We start from the raw sequence: 20,894 nt of genomic DNA on the forward strand, positions 1-20,894 counted from the left end.
CGTGGGCATGTTTGCATTAACGGGGTGCCAGACTGTGCTGACTCCTCAAAACTGCTCGGCATACTGGGTAATGGTGCAGAAGCCAGAGTGGAGGGGAGCGACAACAAAAACACCAGACGGGGCAGAGGGGAAGGCCCCAGGATACCTGAGGGAGAGTTTGTTTAAGCTCTGGAGCCATTGTGCGAGAAAACCACAGATCACAAACTGTCCATGTTTGGGGCTCAGGCAGGAACTAAGCAACAAAGGACAAAAACAACTCATCATTCAAAGCAAATGGACGCTGCCATGGTGCTGGGAGAGGACATATTGGTGTGATTGTGGTGAGAGTGTCAATTAGGGCTCTTTCCACTGGACCAGGTATCTTATTTTTGGTACTTCAAAAAAATACCTAAAATATGGTACTTCAAGAAAATGTTGATTTTCCACTTGTGAAAAACCGATATACATCACAACATGAGGCAGGGCATTTTGTACTGAATTTGGAAACTGACTGTAGTACATTATAGGCATGGGAAATGTGAGATATTAATACAAAAATCACAATTCTTACATTACAAGAACTGAGATAGTCAGCTGGGTTGAGATCAGCCTATTTCATACCATCCTGGTATACAGACATTACAGTGCAGCGGGTAAGTTTCACTAAAACATTTTACTCTGTCAGAGGAAACAAAATAATTTTAATGATTATTCCTTATCAACATTTAAATCAGTTTAAAGTTTACCTCCGCTGATTTTGCATAAACGCTGCATGCAAACCTTTCTTGATTATTATTTGCCATTTAAAATCACTCCTAAAACAGGTTTGTGAGAAATTTATTTTGAAAATCTTTTTGCTTTATAAATATCCTAATATTTATTGCAACAAAATCATATCACAATATTTGATTTTTTCTCAATATCGTGCTTCTCTAGTACATTATAGCAGACACCGTATCGATGTACCAAAAAAATTACTGAAACTTTAGCTGCTGGTACTTAACCGAAAGTCAGTGGAAAAGGGAAAGTACTAAGAATTAGAGATGCACCGATTGCAATTTTCTTGCCCCATTCCGATTTCACATTTTTTGGCAAGTGTGACCTGCCGATACTGATTTTTGCCAATTCCAATTTTCTTTCTTGGGACTATAATTGACAGCATATATAAACAAAAATCAACTTTTTTTCATTGCAAAAATTTATTTTCATAATAAAAGAAATTGAACTTTTCAATTATCCCCCAAACTGCACTGTTACAAAATTAAAGGTTAAAGTTTACCTAAAATATTTTTACTTTGTCATAGGAAAAACGCCTTTTTAAGGATTATTTCTTTTTAAGATTATCTAGTATATGTTCAATAATCAGTTGCTAAATTGCCCGTAGGTGTGCATGCGTGAGTGACTGGTGTGTGAGTGTGCCCTGCGATGGGCTGGCCCCCCATCCTGGGTTGTTCCCTGCCTCGTGCCCATTGATTCCAGGATAGGCTCCGGACCCCCCCGCGACCAAGTAGGATAAGCGGTTTGAAAAATGGATGGATGGATGGATGTTCAATAATCAGTGTAAAGTTTCCCTCCGACGTTTCACCACGGTTTACTTTGGCTTCGCCTGTATTAGAAATTGCAATCTTTGTGTCGTCTTCACTCACAGTACAAAACTTCCAGGCTAATGTCATGCTAGCATGCGGCTGTGAGTGTGCACGCCACTGTTAGGATATAGTCCACCCCAAAGTGCATATGACATGGGGCACATGCAGACCGGTTCGGTATCAGAAGTACATGAGACAGTCTGGCCGGTAGTGATGCGTGGGTCGACCTGTGCGGGCGGTTTTAGGGCAGACAGGCGGGCGGGCGGGTGAAACAGTTACAAAAGGCATTTCATTGTGGATCAAAACGTGCTGTAAACGAGGTTCGAATTACCACAAGGGTCTCCTAGTTCCACTCGCAATCACAATCAGGGAAATAAAAGAATATAAAGCTATCCGTAGCTTTAGTTTACACCGCCAAAACCTCTCCTAGACCTCCGATGAAAACATGGCTAACTTAAGCAGAGAAAAGTTAAGAAAGGGCGATGCAAAGGTTGTACAGAAAGTGGGGCAAAAAAGTAAGGTTTGGGAAAAATTTGGATAAGTCGTCTCGTCCAATGACACCGTTATAGATTATGTTATCTGCTTTTAGTGCGAGTGTGCGTTCAGTTCAGCAGGTCGCGTGCTGGAAGCGCGTCGAAATAGGCTAAACCCCAGCACAGTGGATTCCATCCTTTCTCTCTACAGTGGATCCAAACAGCTGTCATAAATGCAGTCGGTGTATATTTTTCAATTTTGGAGTTTTCAATTTGTAGGATAAGCTACTAGTTTGGTGAAATATCACGGTTAAGTGTGCTCTGCTATACTTTATTTTAGACAAAATTAAGTTAAAAGAAGACCTAAGTTCTACTAAGTTCATTCTAATCTGATAGAGTTCTCAGATCTGATGTTGCAATTTTGACTACTAGTATGTTGTGCTGAATGCTGAAAACTGCCCCATTCCAGGCCCGGGCTGGTTGATCGGTGCATCTCTAGAAAGTATCGTATCAAAAGTGTGGTACATGGTGCAGTGGAAAAGCACCCTTATGCTTTCGGGAGTAGTAAACATAGCATGACGCAGTGACCTGCAAGAATATGAGAGACTAAACATATTTACAAATTCTCTGACCAATCCCTGAGCAAGAACCACGACCAGGCAATGTCCACCCGAACGGCCATGTTGTTTTAGGGACCAGCGTCCATTTGATAGCTATTGCAGAGCACTCTCTTGTACGTGAGTGAAAGTTCAGTGGGGCTGGTTACTCAAATTCATGCAAACGCTAAGAGGATAAGAGATACAAAATGGGGAAAACTCAGTCCAGAGATTGTAAACAGACCATGGACTCCACAGAGAACAGACAGGTCAACCATAATGCATTGCACACTATCAGAAATATTACAGGATCAATTCTCTGATTACCCATGACGGTGGGAATTCTAGAGGTGGGTAAAAATGACAATACTCTCCTACCCTATACACAGGGCTGGACAGGGATTAAAAATCACGGGGGGTCCTCCATGGTAAATTTTCCTGAGCACCATGAGAAATTCTGTGGAGTGGGGGGGTTTTGGGGGCTCATCCCTCACTTTGAATCCTGCCAGCCTGCATGCCTATCAGTCCACCAGGAAAATGCCCGGTATGACAATGGCCCGTTCAGCCCTGCCTACTGCCTGTACCCTGAAGACACCAAAGAGACAAGAACCAATCCCACTATCCCTCTGAAGTGTAGGGCAGCAGTCCCTGGGCTGGCCGACCAGGGCTGAGATGTGACGGGAGCACAGCGGATAAGTGCAAATCCCAGGAGGACGGCAACACGCAATTCAGCAACAGTGAAAGGCTTTGGACTAACAAAAGGCAAATGCAGACCATGGATGGACAGACGGGCAACATCCATACTTTCCACTGCCCTATACAGGGTACCGTGCTACACGGCACTGAGTTGCGCCCATGTAGTACCATGGTAGCACACAACATGGCACAGCCCGGCCTGGCACGGCTTCACTACTGACTGCCACCTTGAGGACCCCTATTAGGGTCTGTACACTCCTGCTCCTGTTTTCCAGCACCATCATTAAGAGGTTAAGCCCACAATCCAGTGGGTGGATGCAAACTAGCAGGAAAACAAAACAGTACAGATGGAGGGCGGAGTGTGGCTTTGCAGGCCTACCTGTAGCCGGCAGCTCTGCTCTGTCGTCACTCCGTTGGATGGTATTGGAAACGCAAATTTTATACACAATTATTAATGAGCCACATATGGCTGCACTGTGGGCCCATCGGGCTTTTCCGAGCCATTGTTTAGGTCATGGCTCGAGGGCGAAATGGGGAAATGATACATATTTAAACGTTAGAGGGCTGGTTCATGTGTTTCAGTTAGTGTGTGTGTTTACATGTGCTGTCAAGCCATCCCCCACATCCCCCCACACCCCCACAGCTTTGTTGCGCAGCTCCCTGCCAGGTGGGAGGGGGGGTGCTGCTCTGAGCTCACATTAAAATGGAACAATGAGTCGTGAATTATTCAGTCTCACATTTTACCGGAACACAGAAACTGAAAACAAAGGGATGACTTAGAGGCATACAGAGTCAGGCTTCACCGGAGCCTCAGAAATCTGTTTGGAAAGAGGCACTGGCCTGGCCAACGGTAGTTCTCAGTCCAGGGGGGCCTCATCTATCCCCTGACCCTGGCTGACCCCGCTGCCAGACTCCAGGCCGTCCGTTGCTGTGGAGAATGATGACCGGTCAAGTCCTTCCATATGTCTGTGGTTGTGGACCATCCTTCACAACATAAGTTTTGGGTGATCATTCAGCCCAGGGGAGGAGGGCGAACCCCTTTGGGCCATGTTCCCCTACATTCCTCCACATTACCTCGCATTCCAGTGGCTCAATAGAGCCATTTCTGCCTCATCCAGCAGGGGGAGCGCTACAATTTGCAGTCTATATCAGGGGTCACCAACATGGTGCCCATGGGCACCAAGATGCCGCCAAGGACCGCATGAGTCGCCCGCGGACCTGTTCTAAAAATAGCACAACTCACCAGTGAGCAGCATCTAAATTTTAATTTTATTTTGCTGCTATTCTTCTTTAATCACATTTGCATTTATATAGATTTCAAAATGACAATATCTAAAAAAAGCATTTAAAACATGTTTATTATTCAGAGCAAATTTGTTATTTAAGAAGAGTGTATCAAACTGGTAGCCCTCCGTATGGCTCAGTACCCGTGAAGTAGCCCTCAGTTTCAAAAAGGTTGGTGACCCCTGGTCTATATGATCCAAATGCAAGCTTTTCTATTCAACCTCTAGCAGATCGAGTTCACCGATGTTACTTTCAGCGTGATGTAGTTAGTCTCTCTTGGCACACAGGTAAAATGATGTGATCTGATCAACACTCCCATCACCAGCTCATGTGTCAGCTGCATGTGCATGCGAGTATAATTCACAGGTAAGTATAACAACACCAGACCGACAGGCCACCTGCGGGAGGACAGAGCGACAGACATACCAGCAAGCACCAATCACACTGGACCCCTTGGCTGGGCAGGGCTCACTAATCAACATGTACCAATCAGATGTGTTTCTGAGATGGACAGTGCTCCGCAGGGACTGGCATATGCCAATCAGATTGCCCCCCCAGGGGTGGACAGTATTACCACAGTAATCAACAGACCAGAGTACATGGTGTGGTAAGGCTAGAGGCTATCCCAGGAAAGACAGGAAGGCGGGGACACCCTGCTGGGTTGCTACTTAGTACAGGTAACTAGTCTTACATCCCCTTGTTGCCTCTGATGTTATTTGTAGTTCAGGACATGAAAGTGACCATAATGTGTTTTGGGTTGTTAATCCCAGCATTATACCTGGGGGGCACTTGTCCCATCTGGCCCCCTCAACACTGTCATGGTTCTGAGAATTTCCCCCTAATCCCTCCCCCCCTTCCATGACCCTTGACCCTCACCCAGTGGGGTGTGACAAATGAGCTGCTAACGAATCCCTGCTGGCCTACAGTGTCTCCAACCTGTCTGCTATGATCTCACTCTCAGTGATGGGGAGGGCGAGGACGAGAAGCAGCGATAGCCTGTTGACCTTAGACGCAACCAAGCCACCATCCCTATGTGAGTCCCGGTATTAGTAGTTTCTATTGCTACCTCTGACTGGACAACCATTCTCGTGATACATTTGTGTATCAAGTCCTTATCAGTTGACTTTTTGTAACGATTCAGTCTTCGAAATATTTTGCAGATACCTTAAGTTCCACAACTGACCCCCCCCTTACTCCCTCAGTTTCTGCTGCAGCTTCCGATTGGACAGGCCTCAGTGTTCCTGAACCTGACTGGACAGCATTCCATGTTTTTAGTGAGCACTCCCCAGTCAATAAGGATTCACGGCATGTGATTGGCCAGCATGCACTAGAAAATATAAACTGAATGTCAGGCTTTGATTGGGCACTGGTCACACACCAGCATTTTCAAAATACCGGGCCCTCTTTGACTGGAACAGAAGCAATATGTTTGTGTGAGGTGACAGTTACACCTATCAAAGTCTTGGTGCAGTAAAGGTCAGAGCCAACAAGGCAGTGTTAAGTCGTTACTGTGACACACTACAGTGAAACGATGGTGTTTCTCAGCAGTTAGACCACTCGGGGATTCCCGCAGTCCTGTGCCCCTGCCCATATGCAACACCCCCATAGATGGGCTAACCAATCGCGTGATGTTTGTGCCCCTAAACAGCCCTAGCTAAACTGAGACAAGAAGTTTGAGAGCCCTCAAGTGCTCCCATCGTGCCATTTGGTGAAAGTGGGGGGGGGGGGGCTGTCTGCATTCATTTAGCATTGGTGTGTCTTTCATTGACTGTAGTCATATACTTTGTGTTTTTTCCTCCTTTCAGAGACAAAATCAACCAAAAATATGGTGCTTTTCCCCAGTCTCTGTGGGTTATTTGCTCTAGCTTGATTTATCTGTCAGAAGGGTGTCTGCTTTCGTTCACAGATAGATGGGACCTCCAGATGTGAAATGTATGCTTGTGTGTTTTGCATCTTTGTTTTGTGTACGCGTGTTTCTTCAGACATTTATGCATGTTTGTGTGTTTGCAGGAGCATGAATGTAGGGACACTGATGTATTACAGTATGTGAAAGTTAAGGATGGAGACAAAAAGTAAACTTTCAGCAGCAGTGGCACAGGCTGATTCATGAGCAGTGTAGTGCTCAGATATGTCTAACATGACACAGAGTTTCCGTGGTAATTAGCGAAGCCTTTTACGAAATATGTTATAGCAATTGGCTGACCCTGTTCAGGAGCTTTTCCAGAAACTGGCGAGACAAGCAAACAGATACACAGACAGGCAGGCAGGCAAACAGACAGGCCAGCAGACTGGCAGGCAGGCAAATAGGCAAACAGACAGGCAGGTAGACAGACAGACAGGCAGGCAGACCAAGAGGCAAGCAAACAGACAGACAGCCAGGCAGACAAAGAAGCAGGCAAACAGACAGACAGTCAGGCAGACAGATAGGCAGGGAGACAGACAGACAGACAGACAGGCAGGTAGACAGACAGGCACTCATATAGGGACATGCATCTGGAGCGTAGGCAAAAAGACGGGACAATGTAGCCCTCCTAAGCTGAACCTTTGACACACTGACCTCTTCCTTAAACAAGCAGTACATTAAGGCTCTTAATTCTTCCATTTCCAGCTGAGGTTGGCTGGGGGGGTCTACAGTCATGCACTTCCTGCCAAGAGTAAACCTGTCCTCCTCTTTGCAAAAAAACAGTCTTATGCACCCCAAACACAGGAAGAAGGACAAAACAAACAGGACATGCTAAAGCAAACTCCTGGCAGAAGGATGGATCTCACAGCTGCTGGGGCACTAGGGGGCGCTAATTTCTTCGGCACCAAGACAGTTCAGCAAAGCAGGGCTTTGATTTATGAGACTCCCCCCACTGTGTGACACATGCCAAGTGTGAGTACTGGTGACATGGAAAAGAATAAAATGAGCAGCACCTTAAAGCATGTTTGTGTAATTGTGAGTGGAGTGAGTAGAACCGCATGGTATGAACCAACTCTGAGGTCAGGATGGGTCAGTGTTTCTAGTACATTCTTGATGGCTTCCAGGAAAACCCGGTGAAAGGGCCCCTTTTCTCACAGCCCTCCCCCCCTCCCTCCAGACATTTGCCTCTAAGCTGGGCCTGACCCAAGACCAGTCCATCAAGGGCCAGTTTTCCTCAAAACACAGTCCGAGCATCACTGTCCTGGAGTGTCTGTGCGTACTTTGCCTGTGTTTGGGTGTTTACGGCTAACTTGCTTATATACTGATAAATACACCCATTCATATACACATGCTCATCTGTATGTCACACATACCCATAACCTATGTGCAAATATGTTACTAGGAACACACAGACCCTTGTGAGTCACACTGGACTGAGTTGTGGAGTCTCTGCCCATTGGGAAGAAAGGAGAAGGAGACTGACAGACAGAGACAAAGAAAGAGAGAGAGAGAGAGAGAAAGACTGTTCGTGGTTACTCATGACTGTTATTATGTTGTAATTACGCTCTTTCCAGCCAAGAAATACCTATGCCGAAAGAAAAGAGGAACTTAAGTAAACTCAAACAAACATAGAATAAGATTCCAGATTAGAGCTCCCCAGTTTCTGAATAATACTAAGAGTCCTGTCAGTTTAGTTAATATCACAGATAGTTTCCTGAATGTTGGTCTACTGGCTGGCTGCTTATGACACAAACACACACAGAGAAAATCGACAGAGACACACACAGGTCAGTGCTGAAAACCGGCCAACAGTCAGGCAGATCCTCTCATTTGATGTGTGCCCCTCCCCAGCCCCATTTCCCACCATCCTTGCTAATTCTTTCCCAAATTATGCAGGAACTTGTTGATAACTTTGCAGGGAGGAGAACTATGTTATTCACTGGAAATAGGAGGTAAATGTGGAAACTGCGATAAAATGATGCTGAACCAAACGGGAATATCTTATTTATATACAGTATATATAGCATGTCATTGGGAGTCATATTTAGTACAGGTATTTCTGAGACTGGTTCTGAATGTGTGTGAGTGCTTGTGTGTGTGAGAATGAAACCAAAAGAACAAGTGTGTGTGTGCTTATCACCAAGTGTTGACAGTAGGATGCACATGTGTGATGCGTTTACAATCTGCATGCTTTCTTACATTCAGAATATAACTTCCACACGGACCCCTTTTAACAAGGTGGAAAAACCAGCCAGGCAAATATAGCTAAAGCCTGGCACTGATAAACATCAGCTAAGCAACGAGAGAACACACAAAACCCTGAAAACAACATAATTATAATGGCATTATGACTCTAAGTATGTCACTGGAGACAAACGCAAGGCGCCGGATGTGGGGGGTACAGAGGGGGTTGCCATGATAACTGTAACATCACACCTGCACCCCACACGGGGAGAGCTGAAAGGCACTCTGGGACATGTGCAGGCCAGCAACAGCTGTAGGAGATGGAACTCATATGGGCCAGTAGTTTCATTTTATTAATTTTTTTTTGGCACCCATATCCCATAGAAGTTGTATATCTTTCTGGAAACAATGAATAACAATCGACCTCTACTCTAATTCCTCCGCTCTGGTTTGAAACACAGTCCTCTCTTAGGATCAATGAACCATTGCGGAACCATTCGGCACTCACCGAAATCACAGCGGCAAAATCAACAGGAAGAGACTCCTGGAAGGGTGGGACACCACAGTGACTGACATTAATGGCACCTACCTGCAGCAGCAGTCTTTCGAAGGCCAGGCAGGCGTCCCACCTGGCCAGGGTGGGATGGCGCAGGGTCTGAGTGGTAGCAAGGGCCAACTGAAGGAGGCCCCAGTGGCGATCGAGGGCCTCCTGGCTGCTTTTGAAGAGCTGAACGTAGGAGGACAGCTGCTCTGCTGTCACACGACCTGTCGTGGGGAAACGTCATAGGTCAACGTGCCTGTCCGTTAAGGACGTATGAGCCAACACCCTCATGGAAGGATTCTCGGTCCCAAAGAAACGGTGACAACATATGCTCCCCTGCCACATGCAGCTCATTGGACTAAACCGAAGCCATTTTCTTTCCCAGTGTATGAGGGGCTCAGCCATTTTTGTTGATGGAAATTCCACCCTCAGCATAAGCAAATTAAGCCATCCTGTTCTAGCTAAAGGTCTGCCTTCACAGGCAGGAAAAACTGTGGTTAGTTTTATATTCAGTTTTTATGCTTTTATCCAAAACGACATACATTTTTAAGAAAGCTGGGTCAGCCAGTCCCTGGAGCGACTGGGGTTAAGGGCCTTGGTCAGGGGCCCGATGGTGAAATCACTCGGCTGGCCCTGGGATATGAACTGATGACTTTCCGATTACAGGCACGGTGTCCAACCTGCTGAACCACACACCAGCTGGGTGTGGCAGCCCAGACAGCACCCTTGTGAGGTAACATCCAGGGGATAAATGTAATCGAACATTAAATCTTTATTTGCACTGCATCACACTTACACAAAAGCAACAGCGAAAAGCTGCTATTTACACACCATGAAGAGAAGCTGTTGGGAAGCTCCTGAGATCTGAAGGAGTATGGGCTGGTCTCTGTGATGCATACCTCTGTGTTAGTGCAAGGGGGGCCAGCAGTGGTGGGGCATGTGGAGACCCCAATAAAGCCTGCTCCATATGTTGATCCTCAGAACCAAGAACAGATGTGGGAGTATTTCCTGCTCGGGTACATGGCCAATGTTTTCTTTAACTGGACCCAGAAAAAAAGACAGCTGAGGAAAAACATAATGAGCTTGGAGCAGAGAATGAAGAGAAAGTACAGAGAGTATGAGAGGGCAGAAAGAGGAGGAGAAGATAGCTGAGAGTTCATAGCTAAAGAGGAGAAACAAGAAAGGAGTCAGAGGAAAGGAGGATGGAGGAGAAGATAGCAGAGAGTTGGAGGGCAGGAGGACAGAGGAGAAACAAGGAGCGAGTCCAAGGGCAGGAGCATGGAGGAGAAAAGAGCAGGGAGTCAGAGGGCAGGAGGTTGGAGGACAGAAGTGCAGAGAGTCAAGGGGCAGAGTCAGAGAGCAGGAGGCCAGAGGAGAAACAAGCAGAGTGTCAGAGGGCAAGAGGATAGAGGAGAAACGAGGAGAGAGTCAGAGGGCAGGAGCATGGAGGAGAAAAGAGCAGGGAGTCAGAGGCAGGAGGATGGGGTGAAATGAGCAGAGTCTCAGTGAAGGAGGACAGAGGAGAAGCAAGCAGAGTGTCAGAGGGCAAGAGGATAGAGGAGAAACGAGGAGAGAGTCAGAGGGCAGGAGCATGGAGGAGAAAAGAGCAGGGAGTAAGAGGGCAGGAGGATGGAGAAAAAGAAGCAGGGAGTCCAAAGGCAGAAATGAGCAGACAGAAAGAAGCAGGAGCACAATTAAGCTAGATACTAATAGCGTGTCTGCAGAGGCATGAACCACACCCCCTTGTGATCGGGACACCTACCTTTCCCGCTGCACCAAAACACCCCCCTGCTGACCCCCCAGACCCAGAAAAAGTGCATCAGTGCCAAAATCACATGTTCTAAAAAGGCCTCTTGCCCATGGACGTGCAAGCAGAAAACTCACTGCTGGGTGCCAACCAAAATTCGACCACCACACCTCCCCCTTTCAAAACAGGGCCGTCTCCCCATACCGGCAGCCTTGGGGGGATGGGAGGGGGCTTCAGAGTGGGAAACAGCAGACAGCCAGACCTCTGAGACCTCCCAGACTAGGCAGGGAACGGCACCACAGACCATGGAAGGTTCCAGACAGGCCGTAAATTAATAATTAATAATAATTAATTCCTACATGAAAGAGCAAGTAAATCCAGAAAGACAACCATCGTACATCCTCCACATTAACACATATGGCATGATTGTTATGGTGAGTGTACGAGAAAGGCACCCAATGTAAACACACCCAGAATTAACACACCTTGACAAGCCCACCCCATCCCGCACCCAATTCACTGCCCACAGTGTTTATCCTCTAACTGCTTATCCTGGTCGGGGAGGGGGGGCAGGGCCTGGAGCCTATCCCAGGCAGCACGGGGCAAAGGATGCCAGTTCACTGCAGGGCACATTCTGTACAAGCATAATTTAGAAGCACCAGTTAGGCTAACTGCATGTTTCTGGTCTACAAGGGAAAACCCATGTGATATGGGAAGCATGTGCAACCTCCACACACACAGGGAGGAGGCGGGATTCAAACCCAAACCCTGCCGGTGCGAGGCAGCAGTACTGCCCATTGAATCACCATGTGGCCATTATGCTTTATAATAAACATAAAACATAACAGGAATGTGTAACACTACACTTCCAGTTTGAACAGTCCTGTCCCATCTGCATCTACCCTTTCAAGCCAGCTAAGGAGACCCACAGTGCACTGGGAGGCAGCCTGCATCTGGTGTAACTGTGTAATGGCACCTGGGGCCTGTTTCGCGGGGCCAGTCCAATGCAGTGAGGCTGCATTATACTGCCTTGGGCGTTCTGGCCGGTACTTTTATCAAGAGTGGTTCTGATTCGGTCATCAGCTCTGATCCCAGGGGGGCCCTTGGACTGTAATCGGCCCGGTGAAGCATCCAGCTGTATGACGTTATGCACGTCTGCACAGTTTCTGTGTTGGGGGTGTGTGTGCGCGAGTGTCTGTATATGCATGTACTGTATGTGTACAAAGTTTCTACGCGTGTGCATGTGTGCTGCTTGCGTGTACTTTACACATGCATAGTTTCTGTGGTCGGGGGGCAGTGCACACACACACACCATATGTACATAGTTTCTATGTTGGGTGTGTGTATAGAAAATCCCTGTATGTCTGCATTTGACTGCATGCATGCACTGTATGCGTGTATGAGTGTATGCGTGTGAACCACTCGCAGGACAGCCATGCACTCAAGCGAAGATGCATGCGTGTGTGTATTTTTACCCTTCACTGCAGACCCCATGTGGCTCATTTGCAAACAACAAAAGTCTCTCTAGAGAGAGAACCAACATGTGGCTCACATTTCCTCAGCGTCCACCTCAGGCAGCCAGGACTGCAGTGTGCAGGATGTCCAGCAGGGGGCACTGTGCCCCTTTCACTCCGAAAGCTGCTTCCCCTCAACATGGCCTGGGGTAAGGCACTCCTGTCAGGGTGAGTAGGCGGTGCTGACAGCCTTTCTCTTTCTCAGCAGAACTAAACAAAAGATATTCTACTGCGGTCAAGCCGCTGGTTTTTGTGTTTGAGAGCATGAAGGGTCCGAGGTGACAATCGTGGATAGACCTTGGGAAGAGTAGGGGACTTACCCGAGGCTGGTTCAGTAACATTTTCATCTATAAACCTCAGATGATTAGCACCTTTTCAAAGACTCTTCTGTGGCAGAACTAGCCCCCTGATGCAGCCCTGCAGATACCTTAACAGACTGCCAGACTAAAGGTCCAATGGCATACCCCTCTGGAATCAAGCCTTGCTGACACATTTATATACTTATATATATATATAGAGCTCCAGTTGGCTTTGAAGCCCAACAGTGTCTGCCACGGAGATCTTTTTCCACACTGTAATTCTGTCACTGACTCAGCTCACATCATGTCTGCTTAATCTACATAGTGATGTTAACTCCATGTTAAGGGCTTCTAGGAGACCTTTTTACAATGCTGCAGTAAACCAGGAACCCTTTCGGGACCTTGCTGTCCGGGTGGGTCTCACATAACAGAAAATGTTAAGGAGGCGGAACCGGGCAGATTGAGGAGTCTGTGATTGGATGGCAGGTACCTGAGATCCTTACCCAGACTCATCTTGATTGGCAGCTTCTCTTTGCTGGCAGCTTCAACCAGGTGCCTGCGTACCTCCATCACCGCCTCCTTCTGTTTCCAGGTGAGCATGGCATCCCAGAGAGCGCGGACGGCAGAGTCCCTGCACGGTAGAAGTCAGAGGTCAATAAGAGTGAAAGCGGGGTGGAACGGGGCCTGTTCTGCGTGGGGGAGCTGCCAGAATCTGAGGCTGGGAGGGGGAACAGGGCGATTACAACAGAAGAAAATGACACAAAACATAATCAGGAGCTTTCGACACTGGGCCACAAGGTCCCACTGGCATGTCTACCAGAACCTAACAAAGAATTTCCAGATATTACAACAGAGTGGAGGCATTTCCACACACAGAAGAGATAAGAGGCCCATTGGTAGCGTAGGTGTGATGCCCTGAGAAGTGCCTGACCGCTGACCTCTATGCCAGCTCGGGGGGGGGGGGGGGGGGGGGGGCATGAGGACAGAGAAAGACAGGGACACCACAGCTTACATCAAGTTCACAGGGGACACACTTTGATTTGGCAGTACGTACAAGTCCCTCAAACACAATCACTGTAACATGAGTGTGAAAACCCAAGCTGGCCAATCAGGTGCCAGAGCCCCTGATGGGCATTACTCAGCATGAGAGCCCCATCCAGCCCCCTCGACTCAGATAGGGATGGGGTGCTGAGCCACATACCGCCCCTTTCATTTTCCTGAAAAGCGGGGTGAGGGTCCTTTCACTGCCAACTGCTGCCATGTGTTTAATATCAGATGTAATCTGCCCCTTGTCCCAGCACTTGAGGGAGGGAGACATTTCTGATTGGTTGACCCCGACGAAACAGAGAGGAAAAGCATCCCCAATGGCTGGCTGGTGGGAAGCCCAGTCTTGGGGCCCCAGTGAACTCGCGCCGATTCCTGTTTCTCATACAAACCGAAGAATAGGATGCCGGAGGAAAAAAACTCCCTTAGTCTTCCTGGGAAAATATCGAATTCAGCAAAGTTTCACAATTATGCTGACGAAGAGGAATGAATATAAAAATGTGTATTAAACACTGGAGAGCAAGGGGGACAGCATCTGCTGAACATGTATGCAGTAGTTGATACACGCGCATACACGCACACACATACACACATGCACATACACACGCACATACACACATGCACATACACACACGCACATACACACATGCACACTCTTACACTGGCCTGTATTTGAAACACTGAACCCTGACTGGCTCAAACATTCAAAAATCAGTGCTGTAACTGGTCCGAAGTCTGAGCTGCCGCACGCTGATTGGTCTTGTTGCGGGAGGCGCCAGTCTGAGGGGAGGCCTGACATTTGTGGGATGGTTCTAATTAACCCCCCATCTTTCCCTGGGGGGGGAGGGGGGATTCAGGGTGAAACAACCTCTTTAATTATTCTCTTCTCACAATTTCTTTTTTTGTATTTGGGGGGGGGGGGGGGGGGGGGGGTTGGGCGTACGTAGGAGAGATTTTTTAACATGTAATCGGTATGGATGTGCAACTCAGCCCGGATCCATGCATTTTGGTTTGTTTCTTGGTGTGTGTGTGTGTGTGTGTGTATATGTGTGTGTGTGTATATGTGTGTGTGTGTGTGTGTGTGTGACATAATGGAACGGCCTGATGATAGTGGGCAGACCCCTAAGCCTGCTCATGAAGATATATGGCATCTCGCAGACATGCAGAACGGCCACACGCGTTTTACTTGTGTCTGACACACACCCACACCTGGCGAGGGAAGGGTGGGGGGGAGGGGCATTTGCTGGAAGTCTGACACAGCAGCTCAGTCTGGGGCTGCACAGAGCTTTCTCTCAGCTCCCAGGCATGCACCGGCAGCCAAAACTAAAACATGCATACTTAGGGAGTAGAGACCCTGAATCACACCAAATCGTGCAGCACAGCACCAAATGCCAATGTCTGCTGTTGGACCATTACGCTCAGGGGCCCCAGGAAAGCATATCATATTCGACCCCCAACCCAGATCAATCCAATTATGTTCCAAATTTTTTATGGCCCTTGTCACTCAGGTATCATCCCAACTCCCCCCTCGCTTCAAGGCACCTATGATTACGCTTCCCTGATATCACCATTGTACAGATGTACATTTTCTAACTATTTATTTTTTAGGCATGTATATATCTTTTCTAGCACTTTTGCACTACTACGCACTTTTGAATTAGATACCAGACTGTATTTCATTATCTGAATACTTGTGCGCAGTGTTGAATCAAACTGAATCAAATCGAATCTAATTTAATATGAAAGATATGAGAAACATTGATGGGCATCTTACTGAAGGGCGGCTACATGCCCCTTTCAAAGGCACAACATCAGCTCTCTTCATAGGATGAAAATTGCTACAATGAATAAGCAGCAGTGCTTTGAGACGCTCACACAAAGCCGCGCTTCAGGGGGAGAGAAAACGACCAGCAAACCTCCCAGTGACACACAGCCGGGGAGCTGGGCCTGTGTGTTCTGGCAACCACAGCGGGTCACTAGGGACACTGGGAATTTATGTGCCGGGAACGGGCTGAGGGAACGGAAGGGGGGGGGGGGTGAAGGGTATAAACAGGGGGTTGAGCGGGCTGCACGGCTCTGGAAGATGTGGCCTGTGTCTCCCATGACGATCCGCCATTAATCACCGCTGCTCCACCTCCTTCATCACCTCCACTGCCATTTCTCCAACAGTTTCCATCTCTTGCCCGTCTGCTTCACCACCCCCACTGCCGTCTCTACCTCCCTACAATCTGCTCCACCTCCTCCATCTTCTCCATTCTCCCCCCCCCAGGCTCCTCTCTCATCCACCCTGTTAGAGATAAACACTAGATGCCACACACCCTGATGTACTTCCTGTCCGCCGTGGGCCCAATGTTCATAAGCGGAAGACCCAACGACAATGGGGGGGGGGGGTTGTGTTTAAAATATAACTATCCACCATGGAGCTTTCACAGGGCTGCAGAATCTGTTCCTTTTCCCCCAAAAAAAACCCTGGCACGATCTTCCTCTTGTCTTTGAGAAGACACAGAGGATCTTTATTTGATTTTCACCAAATCTGATCTGGGACTATTCCCAGAACAGTCTTCGTACTGTTCCACTTCCGATTTGGTTTTTAGGTTTAGAAATAGTCACCCTATTAGCATGACATTAAACATGGGGGGGGGAGATGCCATTTATTTGGATTTCTGACATATACTGCTGCCACGAGTTAAGACTAGAGGCCTTCCTTACTCACTCAGCACTCACAGATGTACTCTAGGCTTATGTACTCAACCGGCACTCATGTATATATTCAAGGCTGACATATTTATCCACCAGCTAAGGTGGTCAAGCACCTCCCCCTAGCACTGAGGAGAACAAGGTCCTCACCAACGTTCTCCCAACGTAGTCCGAGCCTATCCCATGAGCTCTCCCACCCCGACAGTGCTAACTGCACCCCGTTTGCCGCAGTATATTCAATAATATATAAATGCTGTTTATGCCATATACCTTATATACTGCTCTAATACATGCGAATATATTTATACTGCGTGTATCTCCATAATTTTTTTGTACCTAGAGTTTATGTGAATATATGTATGACATGTATATATGCATGAATGTTTTTATTATTTTGAAATCTATATTTTGACATTTTTAATTGCACAATATTGTCTGTTTATAGAGCTGCATCTCACTGTAAAGCCCATGTATAAGTGTCAAATAAAACTCTTGACTAGGAGTCAGCAGTTTTACGCTGGAGAAGCGGTACTCATGATATGATTCATACATGTTATGACAAACATGCTTCAGCTCAGCCTTTCTGGGTGGTTTGACCTCTAGGGGATGGGCTGAAGCCAGGGCGGCAGCGGAGCACGTGTCACATGACATGTGGCGACAAGTGGGTCACATTCTAGGGGCCCTGATGAGCTGGAATCTCTCACTCTTGTTTGTTTATGCTGCGACTTGGCATTTCCTACACAGCCACTGGTCACAGGGCCAAGCCTAAGCTGAAGAGACCAAAGACTACAGAGACACAACAATCAGTGCTGAAATCGCTGAGACATCAAAGGTTACTGTCAAAGTTCAAATCAGTGGCTTCGACCCATTTTTCCCACCAACTACACTCTTACACACTACCAAATTTGACGGGTGCATTCACACACACAGCACAAGTATCCAGGGATATCCCATCCTCAAATAAGCCAAGTGCAGCGCATTTAATGTGCACTTTATCCACACTTTGGCAAATACTGCATGGAAGTGTTCTTTGGCTAAGTATATAGACCACAATGCATTGCATCAGTGAATGACTAATGTTAACATCAAATGAGGGAATCTATGCAAAGTTGTATAATGAATGTTTACACAGCCTAGGCTACAGCGGAGGACAACCCCAGACACAATAAACACAAATGATAACATAGTTGTAGTGTGTTTCTTGTTCACCTTTTGAGATATAAAGTGTGTCCCATTGTTTTCAATAAATGCACCTTACATACCCCTGAACCATAAACCAGACTGGACTAAAAACTCACTCACCACCTATAAGATGGATCTGAGTAGGTTGCACTTCCTACACAGACTCCCATCATTTGGAATCTGCAACACCTGTACAATGCTGTAACTGAACAGAGAAGTACTTTTAGCTGTAGATTTACAAGTAGACAGTTCTTCCTCCCCTCTGCCATCAGACTCTATGACCACTCCTCTTGTAAATCGTCACCCAGACCATAAGCTGTCCTGCCTGTCCCTCATGTCTTCTCAATGCGCAATAACTTTTAAGTCTGCGAAATATATATCATAATGGGTAAATGTATACACTATGTGTAATACAATATTAAGATGTGCAACATTACTTCTGTACACATTATGGCCTATATAATACTATTATGTGTAATATATGGGTACTGTTGGCTTGACTCATCCTCGCTAGCAGTATTTTATATAAATCCCTTTATAACTATTTAAATCCATTTTACTTAACTATACATATATATTTATATTGTTTATTGCATTTTTTGGTCCCTGCCTATTACAACTACTCAAAAGACAGGAGAAGGTGTAACATAAGTAATTTCCTCCGGGATTAATAACATTTTCTGATTCTGACTCACTTGCACACTTTGTGTCTGATGTCAACATATGTCAACACAGTGTTTAGTATCTTAGTGCACTTGCAGGGTTAGGGTTAATGGGATGAAGCCCATTTCTCTTTCATAGTCCTCAGTGTACACTCACACTGGGGGAGGGGCTAGCTCTAACCAATCACTGTGTAGGAGGAGCCAGGCCTGATCCATCATTCTGTGAGAGGGGATAGTTCTATTCTATCACCTTTTAGGATGGGCTAGGTCTGCTCTGGCAGATCCAGTACTACATCTAATGCCAATTTAACAGAGAGCTTGACTGTGCACAATCAGGAGGCACTGGGAAACAGCGTCAGAGATCACATGACCCTTCCCAGAATCAGAAAGCCATCTGACTCAGCCTCCCCCTGTTAGTTATAACCCAAGAGGGACTTGTTAAACCCTGCAAAAAACTACGTGCACACATTGTAAGTTCACTCCTTTCAAAGGGACTTTGAAATACGATTCCTGCGTCTGTGGCCTTTCAGTGACATCCATGGCTTTTATCCCACCGACAGCGGCTGTCAAATTAGGCATTGATTCGCATGATGCTATTTTTCTTGTTTCTGAGATGTAAAAACGAAACTACTGACAGTACATTTCTGCTACTTCTACAAAGGACTGTTAAACTGTTAAAAGTAAGATGCATAGTAAATACATGCTATAATAAAATAACAGACGTAAAACAAAATGAAAGTGAGCCATTAACACTGGTTAAAACCTATGAAAATCTATCCAATTCCATATTTTAGGCAGCTTGTTCTGCAAATTCTAAACTTCTTAGGTACCTCCAGAGACAAATAGAGCCTAAAACTCAGCTTGGGCTTTCTCACAGTCACAGGAAGTGACATAGGCTTGTAACAAGTGACATCAGCAAAAGGCTGCTTTGGAGAAAAAGCAGAGATAGTGAAACTGTGTGCCAGGGTAGGGGGCGTCCCTGCTGTGGCTGGGCTGGGGAGACACCCTTACTGTGGCTGTGCTAGGCAGCCTGGCGCCACCATGCTCCGATTCTCTGGTGTGGCTGGAAGACCTGTGAGCTCCACCATGTCCACCTGGATGTCATTTCTGTGTCCTGTTAGTGGCTGCAGCGTAGACAAGATCTTCTCCACTAGACTGTCACCGTGGTGACCAACAGCTCCTGTTGACCAGGGGGGGGAAAAAAGAGAGATGATTTGGTGTTACGTCAGGGGATACAAGAGATGCAGTATGGTTTAATTAAATTAGTTCACCACAAAAATGAGATGAAACCAGGAACAGGACCACAGGGGTACTGGTCCCAGCTGAATGCTGACTGGACCCTGGAGTGCCACCTCCACTGTCACATACTGGTTTAAGTCTCATCATTAGCTAACGATAAGATTAGCCTCTGAGCCCTCTTATACCCCCCATCTTAAAAAAATCCTAGACCTGAGCCTAGGCTAGTCCAACACCAGGCAAATGTGCACGGGAGAAGCAGATAAATTTCTTTGTGATTCTAATGCTGTAGGATGTATAGAAGGTTATAATGCCATCTCACCTGCCAAATCCAGGTTCCTATCGATGAAAACAATGGATGCTTTGTTTGGGGCAATCTTTCGTCTGTTTTTGGCTTGGGGGTAGTTCGCCAGCTCCCCAGCAATAATACGGCTCAAGGGTCCCACAGCAAAGCATTCCTCCCGCGTGTTGGTGAACTCAAACATGGAGTTGAGTGCAGACACCAAGGATTTAATCTCAATCTGCAGGTCTGGGCTTAGAGAATGAACGTCAACCTCGGAGAGGTGGCCAAACTTCTTCTTCTCAGGCCGATTTCTGTTAATGGACTCCAAGTCCCCATAATGTAGTGGAAAGAGGTCGCCAAAAGCAGGGGCAAGAAGTAACTGAGGGGACACAGGTGCGAAAGACAGGGGAACGTACATAACCTCTGCAGTAAAGTTCATGTCTCCCATCCACTCGCACAGTTTCTCTTCAAACTGTTCGAATACGGGACTGCCCTCCAATTCAGTGCTGACATTATTGGCCAGTAGGTGTATGGAGTGCGCTACAGCAGTGAAGACGATACAGTACTGAAAATGACTGAGCGAGATGATATCTTTAATGATATCAGCCGTTCGTCCTTTCAGCAAGGTGCTCACAACAAACACAGCTTTCGGCTCGTTTTCACCGCCGGCTTCGAAGCTGGAGAATTGTTTCAAATTGCGAGCGCCGGCATCGAGAAAAACAGTCGCACCTCCGACCCAGTGAAGGCTCTCGGCGCACCTGTCATCAATGAAAATGACCGCATTCTTCACCTTCGATAGCACCTTATCCCACATCTGGCGAGGAAAACATGATAGCCCCTCCGCTGTCAGCATTGTCCACGATGAGTCAGTTTCAGAAATAATAAGAATACGACCACCTTAAACAGTTATACAAGCGTCAGACGCCCCTAACTCAACAACAACATTAACACACATGTAGCGGCGTCTCCAGACAGTGACGTGGCATTT

General features: G+C 46.9%; 1 protein-coding gene across 1 annotated transcript in view; it reads right to left on the bottom strand.

The window, feature by feature from the left end:
* scfd2 (sec1 family domain containing 2) overlaps positions 1-20,889 on the bottom strand; it is a 68,317-nt gene extending 47,428 nt beyond the window's left edge. Inside the window, exons 1-4 of the mRNA XM_048989999.1 lie at positions 19,946-20,889; positions 19,399-19,567; positions 13,306-13,433; positions 9,291-9,466 (exon numbers count right to left, since the gene is read on the bottom strand). Of these exons, the coding sequence (XP_048845956.1) occupies positions 9,291-9,466; positions 13,306-13,433; positions 19,399-19,567; positions 19,946-20,759 (1,287 nt within the window). The 5' untranslated portion in view covers positions 20,760-20,889. The remainder of the gene's footprint in view (positions 1-9,290; positions 9,467-13,305; positions 13,434-19,398; positions 19,568-19,945) is intronic.
* Between the last annotated feature and the right edge of the window lie 5 nt (positions 20,890-20,894).

Source organism: Brienomyrus brachyistius, chromosome 1, assembly GCF_023856365.1.
Source record: "Brienomyrus brachyistius isolate T26 chromosome 1, BBRACH_0.4, whole genome shotgun sequence".
Taxonomy (NCBI): Eukaryota; Metazoa; Chordata; class Actinopteri; order Osteoglossiformes; family Mormyridae; genus Brienomyrus; species Brienomyrus brachyistius.